The 13,448-nt window shown below is 44.4% G+C and overlaps 1 protein-coding gene across 1 annotated transcript; it reads left to right on the forward strand.

The window, feature by feature from the left end:
• The first annotated feature begins 8,771 nt into the window (after nt 1-8,771).
• LOC147340502 (germ cell-less protein-like 1) lies at nt 8,772-12,227 on the forward strand. Its single transcript, XM_086387602.1, has one exon. It carries the CDS (start codon nt 10,294-10,296, stop codon nt 11,797-11,799), a length of 1,506 nt encoding a protein of 501 aa, XP_086243728.1. The 5' UTR covers nt 8,772-10,293; the 3' UTR covers nt 11,800-12,227.
• The last annotated feature ends 1,221 nt before the right edge of the window (nt 12,228-13,448 follow it).

Below are 13,448 nucleotides of genomic sequence, written 5' to 3' on the forward strand. Positions count from 1 at the left end.
GTTCTAACAGTGCAGATGAAAGTTTGGTTTAGTCTGTGAACACGTTTTCCATGTCAGTTGCTATGATTAGATTCTGAGATCAGACACCAAAGGATAAATTTCACTCCACATGGTAGCAAACTTCAACTATCAAACTTGGTTTAAAGACTAGCAGGGTAATAAGATGCAGTGGAAGGAACAAAAACTATCTGGGCAGATTCGAGGTAAGATTTGAATACCCAAAAGATCCTTAATTCTCTGAGCAGTATTCATCACATAAACACACTGCATTACATTGGTGATGTCTGTCAATTATTTTAAAAAATAAAAATAGTACATGGTGATGGCAAAAATAGGAATCTACAAGCAGCTGATGGTTTTGATTAGCGTGTTTGCTGTGCATGGGATTTTATGAAGAGTGGTGACTCTAAGTGAATTAAAATCATCCAAGCGGTCACGAAGAGCATGTTTTGGGTGAAGGCAAGTGGCTGAGTATGGTCCACCACAGGTGAGGAGACTTGCTGTAGAGGTATATTCTTAAAGATGGTAGCCCCTAGTCGTATGTGATTATTTAAATTGATTAAAATTAAATAAAATGGAAAATTCAGTCTCTCAGTCTCACTCGCAGCATTTGAAGTGCTCGATGGCTACATGTAAACCCGTGGCTACTATACTGTGCGCAGCGCAGATATGGAACATCTCTATCAGCGCAGAGAATTCTGTGAGATAGTGCTGTTCTATAATCAGTCATTCCAAGTAAAATTTACATTTCTTTCTGCTTCTGAATACATAGGTCGCCTGGATAACCTATGTGGGGGTGGGTGATGTTTGTGGGGATGGGGAGGAGTTAGAAAAACGGACATACAGAATGGTCACATTTGGATTTACAGGGTCTCATCAGGGTCTTATTTGTCTCACTGTGCTTACTGAGATGTTATGGAGGCTGGGGACAGGGCTTGAGGAAGGTTGGTAGCCACCCAAAGGAACCGTTTGTTCTGGAACCCTGTGCTTTGGAATGTGAAGAATTTGGGTCTAATCTTCTGTGGCCCATACAGCATCTGACCTGGTGGTCAGGCCATCATCTCAAACTCATTGTCCAAAACTCAACCTTTGCTTTCTTTCTCCCATTCCACGATCATGAATATCTATTTTCAATATATTTTATGGTTGGTCTTTTACTGTTCATATTGTTAATATCTCCACCAGTATACTAGCCCTCTTCTCAGTCGCTAGGCCTTGAAATCGCTGGTTGAAAGGATACAAAATAAATGTCTTTGTAAACTGAAACTTACATTAGAAATAATAGCATGTGGGGTTATTGTAAATACATTTAGATACAAATACGTAAATACATAAATCAAATACATTTGAGTCTTCTGCTTTGCTTTGCCATCAGGTTTAACGTGATATGATATTTCGATGCCTCCCAGCTTAAGACCAGCAGGAACACATTTGTAGTTGAACAATTTGAGTTTATTATTCTTTGCAGTGAAGGAGAACATACACAGTGAAGGAACTGTGGGCCACACAAGTACGTGGGTGATAGAAAAGGGATGTTAAGAGATTTGGGCTTGGGACTTCCCTGCTGGTCCGGTGGATGAGCCTTTGCCTTCCAAAGTAGGTGGTGTGGGTTCGCTCCCTGGTTGGGGAAACTAAGGTCCCACATGTCTTGTGGCCAAAAACCAAAACATAAAAGAAAACAAACAAACAAACAAACAAACAAAAACAGAAGCAATATGGTAACAAATTGAATAAAGACTAAATAAAGGGACCACCTCAAAAAAAAATTAAAGAAAAAAAGAGGTGGGCTTGTTTTAGGTGATTTGGGTGAATTTTTAAAGAAGCAGAGCTCTGATCTGGATTGGATACTGTCAGAAAGACAGGGAATTCCTATGACAGTATCTTAATAAACCTTTTATATAGAGAGAATAGATTAGAGTGAGGTTAAGGCTACAATTGCTGAAAACAAGCAAAGAAACAAAGCAAAGGGGAAAACAAAACCCCCAAACTAGCAGTCACTCATACTAGCTAGGAGAGGGATATACGGTGATTTGTACAGTGATTTTGCTTTTGTCTGTGCTAAGGAACAAAAAAATCATGAAGTGGCCTTTGTTTTGTCTCACTTTATCATGATCTCAGAGTGACAAGATCTCATGATCTCACCTGAAGTTGGCATTCCCTGAGATTTTTTTCAATGTCTAATGGGAGAATAACATGTCCTAGCCTGGATGTCAAGAGATACTTTTTAGTACCCCCTTCTGGCCACAAGCCATTAACCCATGTTATCTAGATTATCAACATTGCTCTGATTTTGATGATCAGGAATTTGTTTAGAGAATGTAGTCTGTAGTAGGACATGGATTGGTCTCTCCTGCTCCTTTTGCAGTAGAATGCATCATTGAATACTCTGGTGTGACACGGGCTATGCAATAGCATTTAAGACTCCAGACAGGATGCATTGGCCAACTGCAAAACAAGTAATCAAACGAAACACAATGATTATTAGTCCTTGAAACAGGACTTGAAGTCAAGGGCTTGGATTATAAAAACCAGGCAATGAATCCAGCTGGGTTCACCTTTGAGCACCACATGACTTTTGTTAGAATCAAAGACAAGTTTTGGACCACCCTTGCTAGTTATGATTTTCCCTAATGTGAGAATAGCAAGTCACAAAGCCTATATGAATAGGGAGTCAGTTATTCTTCGTGTGTGTGTGTGTGTGAGAGAGAGAGAGAGAGAGAGAGAGTCGCTCAGTCATGTCTGACTCTTTGCAACCCCATGGACTATAGCCCAGGAGGCTCCTCTGTCCATGGTATTCTTCAGGCAAGAATACTGGAGTGGGTTGCCATTCCCTTCTCCAGGGGATCTTCCCGACCCAGGGACCGAACCCGGGTCTCCTGCATTGCAGGCAGATTCTTCACCATCTGAGCCACCAGAGAAGCCCTTCCTGGTGAGTTTTTAAAAGAAATTGGTTTGACTGTTACTGGATAATCCCCTCTCTCTAACCCCTCCCCCCTCCCCCACCCGTTTCTGGGAAACAAGATCTGCTGGAATGTGTAGTTTAACATATCACGGAGTCTCAACAATTATCCTGAACACACAAGATAAGTTAGCGTATGCCATATGGGTGTTATATAAGATGTTACATAACAAATAGTACCTCATTGTGGCACGGCCTCTATCAGGAGAATAAGCATCATTTGTTACAACTAGACACAGCCGATTTTGTGTTCCCCAAGGTAAGTGATGTACTTAGCAGAACTTCCCTCGTGTGGCTCAGCTGGTAAAGAATCCACGTGCGGTGGAGGAGACCTGGGTTCGATCCCTGGGTTGGGAAGATCCCCTGGAGAAGGGAAAGGCTACCCAGTCCAGTATTCCGACCTGGAGAATTCCACGGACTGTATAGTCCATGGGGTCGCAAACAGTCGAACACGACTGAGTGACTTTCACTTTCAACCAGTTTCACAAAGCAGGCTGACTATCATGAACAAATGGAATATCTTGAGCAAATTTGACTCTCAGGGTCAGGGTGGCTCCAATAATGGAGCCTACTCTTGATTGAGTGGGACTCACCGACAGGGCGCAGGAATGGCCGAGAGGAGCTACCCCGCGTCTCAGGTAAGGGGCGGTGGCCGGGAGGAGCAATCCCAAGCCCGAGGCCAGGGGCGGCGGCCGGGAGGACCGACCCCACATCCAAGGAGCCGTGGCTGCCTGGGCGCAGGAGGCCTAGAGGAGCTATCCCACGTTGAAGGTCAGGAAGGGCGGCGGTGAGGAGATACCCCTCGTCCAAGGTAAGGAACGGCGGCTGGGCTTTGCTGGAGCAGCCGTGAAGAGATAACCCACGCCCAAGGTAAGAGAAGCCCAAGTAAGACGGTAGGTGGTGCAAGAGGGCATCAGAGGGCAGACGCACTGAAACTGTACTCACAGAAAACTAGTCAATCTAATCACACTAGGACAACAGCCTTGTCTAACTCAATGAAACTAAGCCATGCCCATGGGACAACCCAAGACGGGTGGGTCATGGTGGAGAGGTCTGACAGAATGTGGTCCACTGGAGAAGGGAATGGCAAACCACTTCAGTATTCTTGCCTTGACAACCCCATGAGCAGTATGAAAAGGCAAAAGGAGAGGATACTGAAAGAGGAACTCCCCAGGTCAGTAGGTGCCCAATATGCTACTGGAGATCAGTGGAGAAATAACTCCAGAAAGAATGAAGGAATGGAGCCAAAGCAAAAACAATACCCAGCTGTGGATGTGACTGGTGATAGAAGCAAGGTCCGATGCTGTAAAGAGCAATATTGCATAGGAACCTGGAATGTCAGGTCCGTGAATCAAGGCAAATTGGACGTAGTCAAACAAGAGATGGCAAGAGTGAATGTCGACATTCTTGGAATCAGCGAACTCAAATGGACTGGAATGGGTGAATTTAACTCAGGTGACCATTATATCTACTACTGTGGGCAGGAATCCCTCAGAAGAAATGGAGTAGCCGTCATGGTCAACAAAAGAGTCTGAAATGCAGTACTTGGATGCAATCTCAAAAATGACAGAATGATCTCTGTTCGTTTCCAAGGCAAACCATTCAATATCTCAGTAATCCAAGTCTATGGCCCAACCAGTAAGGCTGAAGAAGCTGAAGTTGAACGGTTCTATGAAGACCTACCAGGCCTTTTAGAACTAACACCCAAAAAAGATGTCCTTTTCACTATAGGGGACTGGAATGCAAAAGTAGGAAGTCAAGAAACACCTGGAGTAACAGGCAAATTTGGCCTTGGAATACGGAATGAAGCAGGACTAAGACTAATAGAGTTTTGCCAAGAAAATGCACTGGTCATAACAAATACCCTCTTCCAATAACACAAGAGAAGACTCTACACATGGACATCAACAGATGGTCCACACCAAAATCAGACTGATTATATTCTTTGCAGCCAAAGGTGGAGAAGCTCTACACAGTCAGCAAAAACAAGACCAGGAGCTGACTGTGGCTCAGATCATGAACTCCTTATTGCCAAAATCAGACTTTAATTGAAGAAAGTAGGGAAAACCTCTAGACCATTCAGGTATGACCTAAATCAAATCCCTTATGATTATACAGTGGAAGTGAGAAACAGATTTAAGGGCCTAGATCTGATAGATAAGAGTGCCTGATGAACTATGGAATGAGGTTCGTGACATTGTACGGGAGACAGGGATCAAACCATCCCCATGGAAAAGAAATGCACAAAAGCAAACTGGCTGTCTGGGGAGGCCTTACAAATAGCTGTGAAAAGAAGAGAAGGGAAAAGCAAAGGAGAAAAGGAAAGATATAAGCATCTGAATGCAGAGTTCCAAAGAATAGCAAGAAGAGATAAGAAAGCCTTCCTCAGCGATCAATGCAAAGAAATAGAGGAAAACAACAGAATGGGAAAGAGTAGAGATCTCTTCAAGAAAACAAGAGATACCAAGGGAACATTTCATGCAAAGATGGGCTCGAGAAAGGACAGAAATGGTATGGGCCTAACAGAAGCAGAAGATATTCAGGAGAGGTGGCAAGTATACACGGAAGAACTGTACAAAAAAGATCTTCACGAGCCAGATAATCACGATGGTGTGATCACTGACCTAGAGCCAGACATCCTGGAATGTGAAGCCAAGTGGGCCTTAGAAAGCATCACTACGAACAAAGCTAGTGGAGGTGATGGAACTCCAGTGGAGCTATCTCAAATCCTGAAAGATGATGCTGTGAAAGTGCTGGGCTCAATATGCCAGCAGATTTGGAAAACTCAGCAGTGGCCACAGGACTGGAAAAGGTCAGTTTTCATTCCAATCCCAAAGAAAGACAATGCCAAAGAATGCTCAAACTACCACACAAGTGCACTCATCTCACATGCTAGTAAAGTAATGCTCAACACTCTCCAAGCCAGGCTTCAGCAATACGTAAACCGTGAACTTCCAGATGTTCAAGCTGGTTTTAGAAAAGGCAGAGGAACCAGAGATCAAATTGCCAACATCCGCTGGATCATGGAAAAAGCAAGAGAGTTCCAGAAAAACATCTATTTCTGCTTTATTGACTATGCCAAAGCCTTTGACTGTGTGGATCACAATAAACTGTGGAAAATTCTGAAAGAGATGGGAATAGCAGACCACCTGACCTGCCTCTGGAGAAATCTGTATGCAGGTCAGGAAGCAACAGTTCGAACTGGACATGGAACAACAGACTGGTTCCAAAGATGAAAAGGAGTACGTCAAGGCTGTTTATTGCCACCCTGCTTATTTACCTTCTATGCAGAGTACATCATGAGAAACGCTGGACTGGAAGAACACAAGCTGGAATCAAGATTGCCGGGAGAAATATCAATAACCTCAGATATGTAGATGACACCACCCTTATGGCAGACAGTGAAGAGGAACTAAAAAGCCTCTTGATGAAAGAGAAAGTGGAGAGTGAAAAAGTTGGCTTAAAGCTCAACATTCAGAAAACGAAGATCATGGCGTCCGGTCCCATCGCTTCATGGGAAATCGATGGGGAAACAGTGGAACAGTGTCAGACTTTATCTTTTTGGGCTCCAAAATCACTGCAGATGGTGACTGAAGCCATGAAACTAAAAGACGCTTGCTCCTTGACAGGAAAGCTATGACCAACCTAGATAGCAGATTCAAAAGCAGAGACACTACTTTGCCAACAGAGGTTCGTCTAGTCAAGGCTATAGTTTTTCCTGTGGTCATGTATGGATGTGAGAGTTGGACTGTGAAGAAGGCTGAGTGCCGAAGAATTGATGCTTTTGAACTGTGGTGTTGGAGAAGCCTCTTGAGAGTCCCTTGGACTGCAAGGAGATCCAACCAGTCCATTCTGAAGGAGATCAGCCCTGGGATTTCTTCGGAAGGAATGATGCTAAAGCTGAAACTCCAGTACTTTGGCCACCTCATGCGAAGAGTTGACTCACTGGAAAAGACTCTGAGGCTGGGAGGGATTGGGGGCAGGAGGAGAAGGGGACGACAGAGGATGAGATGGCTGGATGGCATCACTGACTCGATGGACGTGAGTCTGGGTGAACTCCGGGAGTTGGTGATGGACAGGGAGGCCTGGCGTGCTGCGATTCGTGGGGTTGCAAAGAGTTGGACACGACTGAGCGATTGATCTGATCTGATCTGATCTGAAAGTCATTTAGCAAACGAAATCAGATGACATGGATATGTCACTGGGCTATACTTAATAGAAGTTCTTGATTGAAGTTCTTCCTGATGATTCTACTATTACTTCTAACGATATTGTTTTCTATACTGCCTGCTTCAAGAAGTGTTGTTCCTTACATTATCAAGTGTGTGACTGAGCCACTGATATAATGATGGTGTGCAGCTCCATATGAAATCCATAAGTATAATGGTGTGACTCTGTATATAAGAAGCAACAAGACAGAATATTTTCCTGGACCAAGAGACTAGTAAGACAGGTGTGGTCCAGAGACTTTTGTTACTCACAGGGCCTAGTCCAGTAATAACACACTGAGTGGCCTATCAGTGAGATCTTTGGCAGACCTGCGAATGAACCCTCCCAGCACCATGGAACAAGATGGTAATGAAATGCTCTGCAAACCATGGTCAAACTCATGGCCATAAAAGGGCCCTGCTCTGGCAACTGGCACTTGCTATCTGCCTCTACAAAGATTAACTCATGGACACTATAGCTGCTGACCTTCAACGTCCCCTGAAAGGAGTTCAGGGTGAAAATCAGAAATTAGGCACTCGCTCTGTGTTCTGGAAAAATGGACAAAACAGGCCTTTGGATAGTTAGAGATTTTCAGGTAAAGATTTTCTTGAGCCCAAATTCTTGCATCTTCTCATACCTAGAAAAGCACCTAAATTGTTAATGGGGACAACTATTTTGGCTTTTACAGTAATACCACAGTAAGAAGCCAAGGCCTACCTGGACAAACTTTGACAACTGGCTACCTCAAGCAGCTGTCTACGCTGGGTTACAGACTCATTCACCAGAAAAGAAATTATAAGATTTATTTTGTCTGTTAAATTTCAGGTTTTCATTCTTTCAACTACTTCTAACTGGGTTTTTTATACCTACATTCAAAATGTATATGAATATGCCAGATGGCTCCATTCTTATAAATAGGGCAGCCCAAGTGTTGACTCTATCCAGACCAGGATCAAAGTTACTATCAAATGTAACCTGATTCTTGCAGGTTATTCTTGGACTGCTGATTACAGTAATTCATCTACTGATATTTGGTCTCTGCATTTTAATCTACTTATCTAGTTTGTTCTTTCTAAAGGATACAATGGCTTCCCAGACAAAGTAACAGTGATGCAGAGATTCTGGCCACTCTTCAAAATGGACTCCCCTGATGTTCCACCATGGTTACAGATACAATCTTGGTTTACAAGCTCTCCTTTGTGAAAAACTATCTTGACTACAATCATTGTAATCATTCTGTTTTTTGCTGTTTGCTCCTTACATATATAACTGTGTATTTACTACTTGGGGCCCTTGGATCAGAAACCCTAAGTAAAAGGGTAAGGAGAATATGTTGCTTCAACCATTTAGGGTCAGTGCCCCTCACCTGCAGGAAGCAGTTACTGACAGATTTCTCTGCCCCTTTCCCCTCAGCAACAATATTCTCCTAAAATAAAAAGGGGGAAATGAGAGAGTTAACTTAGGCAGGTTGATAAGGAGTCAAAGCCTAAGGCCCCTTTAAGGAGGAGATAAACATTCTTTCTTTTTCACATTCTTTGCTATAGATATGTAGGCCTCGTAGGCAGCAGTATCTCTTATTCAAGGACATGTCTTTTTTTTTTTTTTTTTTTTTTTTAAGCTTTGGATATATGTTATGGGAGAAGGTCTGGGTAAAAACTTCCACAGCTGTAGCTCTGGGTTAACCTGTTCCTTCTGGCTAATCTCGTGCTGATGTCATCCCAGGAGGTATGTTACAGGAAAGGGTCTGGAAAAATTCTCGAAGTCTTGAGGTATCTTTTATCTAGTCTCAGCAGCTAGTTGAGAAGTGTATAACGCCTTGCTTAAAGTAGTGAGGTGGGTTCTCTCCTGCTCCCTTCTGACGTCTATGTCTGAAGCTTTTTCTGTCACTTTCACTTTAGATAAAATCTACACAATGCTCCAAGTGACTGAGACTGTCTTTGGTCCCGAGTTAAATCTTCTCCTTCAGAGACCATGAATCTGGCGGCACTGTTCACCTTCACCATAAGCTGTCACAACTCTAGAGTCAGTATTCATGTTTGTCTCATGCCAAGCACCACTCAACCTGAAGCATTATATAGACCTTCTTATCAACTTTCTATAGCCATCTAATAGAGAATATTTAAAATGTGATTTAAGGTTATCCTGTCCTATTCAAAGTGTGTAAACATTCTACTCACATGATTTGAATAGGGCAGAATCTTTGCGACCCCATGGACACTAGTTTGCAAGTCTCTGCTAGTCATGGAATTTTTCAGGCATGAATACTGGAGTGGGTTGTCGTTTCCTCCTTGAGGAAGTCTTCCCAACCCATGCCTCATGCGTCTCCTGCATTGGCAGGTGGATTGTTTACCACTGGGAATGTTTGGGAAGCCCCAAACATTCTACTTAGGCAAGGTCAAATGACCTGAGAGACTTACCGTTTTCAAAGTTTCTTCCCTTGCATTGTACTTTCCTTGTCATTGAAAGGTCCACACTCTCTCTACACCGTATACTTTGTTTAGCATATAACACTTGTCAGTATTTAATATTATTAATTTCCTCAAAAATCAAAATCCATCTCATTCATTCCTCATTTCTTTCAGTGTTTAAGTTTGTTACATGCTTAGCTGGTGTCTCAAATAGAGACAAAAGCAAAGACTGGGCACACATTGCCACTTTTATCACAGAAAATGTTTTGACAGCCGCAAATGATGGGATAACCTAAGAAAATAATTACAGAAATTAAGGTGCATAGAGCACAGAGCTGGAACCAAGACGTAATTATCCAAAAACAGGAGTGATCAGTAATTATTTCAAATGGGGAAGAGGAAATGATGTTCTTAAGATTCATGGGGAAAATTCATACACAAAGTCCTCTGTTCCACCATTATCCTACGAAGGGAGCCGCAGAGAAATCATCCCTGGAGGGAAAGATACACAGAGTGGAATTCCTGGTACAGAGTGCACTTATCCTGTGATGGGGAGTGGGAGGGGTAGGGGAAAGCCTCGTGGGTGTGGCTTTGCGTGGCGTCCAAGATGACGTCACAAACATCAGCCGTATCCAACGACACCGTGGGCTGAGCTAGTGCCAGTGGCGGCTGCGTCTGGTGAGGAAGCTTGCCCTCTGTACCCCTGAGGTAAAAGCCATGGGAGCAGTAAACAGTCAGATGCCCTCGAACAGAGTGGGGCATGCCCCAGAGGAGCCAGGTGCCCCTGAGGGGGAGGAGGAGGCCGAGGAGGTAGCAGTGGCAGTGATAGAGGAAGGGGAGGAGAGCGAAGAGGCCAGACCCACCACTAGCCAAGGGCGCCACAAGCGGAAGACAGGCCCAGAAGGGCAGCTCACAAAAGCGCCTCACAGGAAGCGAGCAAAAGACAGTTTAGAGTCCGTTTATAAGACACTTTTTCTGAGAGGAGAAGGGAGTGACGTGCAGATCCGTGCCCTGGGGAAGGAGTGGAACTTGCACAAGGTCTACTTGTGCCGGTCAGGATACTTTGCTAGCATGTTCAGTGGTGCGTGGCGTGAGACAACCATGGATACTGTAGAGTTGCAGATGCCTGACGAGAACATTGATTGTGAGGCACTGCACGAGGCTTTAGGTTCCCTGTACCGAAACTCTGTGCTCATCCCACCCGGTCGAGTGGTCCCCATGCTGGCCACAGCCAGCATGCTGCAGCTGGACAAGCTGATTCAGCAGTGCGGAGAGATAATGAAGGAGACGGTCAGTGATCAGACCGTGTGCAGCTACTACTGCTCTGCTGAGAGCTACGGACTCCAGAACATCAGGGCCATGTGTCTTCAGTGGCTGCTGGACAACCTGATGACCCAGCATAGTGAGGAGTTATTGAGAGAAGTTAGCCTGGATCTCATGAAAGAGGTCATTGCCTCTTCAGAGCTCTTCGTGATGGAGGTAGAGATGGATGTGTACACGACGCTGAAAAAGTGGATGTTCCTGCAGCTGCAGCCGACATGGAGAGGCCCCCGCAGAGACCTGCTGCCTGACGCCGACTCGTGGTTTGCCAGGTCCAGGCAGGAGTCAGAGGGCACCCCTTTCCTGGAGACCGAGCAGGGCAGAGCCTTCGTGCCAGCGTTCCAGCAGCTGCGGCTTGCCTACATGATCTGCGACCTGCCGTCAGCACGCATCATCGACCAGGATGCACTGATCCCTGCCACGTGGCTGACCCCAGTGTACAAAGAGCAGTGGCTTGCCCTCCTCCGGGCTGAGCAGACCAGAGACCTCGGGCCCGTGGATGTCTTCGTGTCCGACCTCCAGAGGACCAGCATGCGGTGCGGGGGCCAGCTCCTCAGGGATAAGCAGTGCAGCTGGCGGTGGGCAGGCTTCAACGTCGGCTGGGACTTGGTGGTGTGCTATGCCAACCGGCGCATCATTTTCAAGCGCAGCGCGCTGAACAAGTCCTGCGGTCTCGGGGTCAGCTTACTCTGGCAGAGAAAGGTCGCGTTCCGCTTGCGCCTGGCCTCCTTGGACAGGGCTGGAAGAGCCATTTTCCGGAAGGAGACAGAACTCCAGGTGCTTTCCCTGGGAAAGGATGAAGAGCTAGAGGTGGTGAATCTGGAGAACGAAGATGTGGTTTTCCCCATATATGTGACCTGTAATTTCCTGTACCTCCCCAGAGAGGGGCGTTTTCCTGAGTGAGGACTCCTGAAAACAAAATCTCAGAGAGGTGAGCAGCTCTTTTCCTGGGGTCAGGGACGACCAGCTTTGTCCAGATGCCAGCTCCTTCTGCGGGACCAACCGGACTTGCCCACCTCTGGTGGCCCACCTCTGTCAGAGTCTTTGTTGAACTGTAGCTCATAATACTTGAGATTGTTTACCTGAGCCTATGAAGAGGAGAAATTTTAAAGCCCTGCTCCCCCAACACCTTTAGACCTCATTTGTGCTGTTAAAGTGGCAACCTGTCCTCCTGGTTTACCATCCATCAATGCCCCCTCCCATCATTTCTGCAAAGTCAAAGACCAGTTGACTTTAGAGAGAACCTGTGAACCTACCTACTCTACTACTGTTGGGGAAACTCTTTTAAAATATGCATTTCCTTTAGCTTGATTAAAGGGATGTTAAAGAAACCGTTTGGTTTCTCTTTCAGTTCGCGTGTTTAGAGCCACTCTGCCCCACTCATTACCACTACTACCGCTAGCTTCCTTTGGATTGCTTCCCTTTCCCCATTCCCTGCCACTGAGCGTGTAGTACTTGGTTCCCATGATCTCTCACTCTGTGAACGCACCCAGGCTACACTGATGATCTTCTCTTTATTGGTTGTTCCTCAACATTCTTAGGTTAGTTGACTTCATATCGTATCTTGATGTTACTTTGGCTTTATTTTGACTTTCCTAGCATTTTAACCCTAGAAAGACGCCTCAAATCTTATACAACCCTATATTGGGGGTGGAGTGGAAGGCGGCAGATTGATGCTATGAGGACAACTCGGTACTAGACAGACTTTTTCTGTGGCATACAGCCATGAATTATTTATGCACCAGAATGCACTCTCTAAGCACGCTGATGGCCTTTGCCCTTCAGAAACATTTGACGTTGGAATTGTACGTGGAAAGACTCTTTCCCGCTTAAAAACAGGTCTGGTAACCTCTGGAAAGGAACGCTTTTGAATTATCATGGGAATTATTTGGCATCTGGAAGTGGCATCACGAGAAGTCCACACTAGTAATCAAAAGGGTAAGATAAAAAGTGTTTTTGTCACAAAAGGAGAAGCACACTAGTCACGATTTGAATTTGTTAGTTTCTGATTACTGTTAACTTACAAATTGTCACCATCCCATTCCCTCCATTGAGTCATTTTGAGGTCAAAGAATGGAAAACTCTATTTAAGAATCCATATAAATAATAAATACATGCTTGGAAAGAGTGTGATAAATTAATACAAGATGAACAAATTAAAAAAATAGTATACTCTATTGGTGTTTGGCAGATTCATGTTGATGTATGGCAAAACCAATACAATATTGTAAAGTAATTAGCCTCCAATTAAAATAAATAAATGTACATTTAAATTAAAAAAAAAAAAAAAAAACAGTCACCAGATTTAAGGCTTTACTTAGTTGAAATCAGAATTTTCCTTACTGGTGGTTTATGTTTCTCTTCCCAATTAGATTTTATCCATTGTCATTCAGTGAACAAATTACTTTTGACTTTATCCATTCATTCATTCCTTTTACTCTTTAAGGAGATTTGAAAGGCTTCCTTATCCCAAACCCACATACTAGTATTAGAGTAATATTTACGTGACAGTTACTTATATGAAATGGTTCAACCAGGAAGCTGCTGTTGCA

The sequence above is a fragment of the Bos grunniens genome, chromosome X (genome assembly GCF_055505025.1).
Source record: "Bos grunniens cultivar Pamir isolate PY7600 chromosome X, Bosgru_T2T1.0, whole genome shotgun sequence".
NCBI classification, from domain to species: domain Eukaryota; kingdom Metazoa; phylum Chordata; class Mammalia; order Artiodactyla; family Bovidae; genus Bos; species Bos grunniens.

Excerpts from the sequence above, each read along its gene's own strand:
- LOC147340502 (XM_086387602.1), top strand. The coding sequence starts at position 10,294 with ATGGGAGCAGTAAACAGTCAGATGCCCTCGAACAGAGTGGGGCATGCC.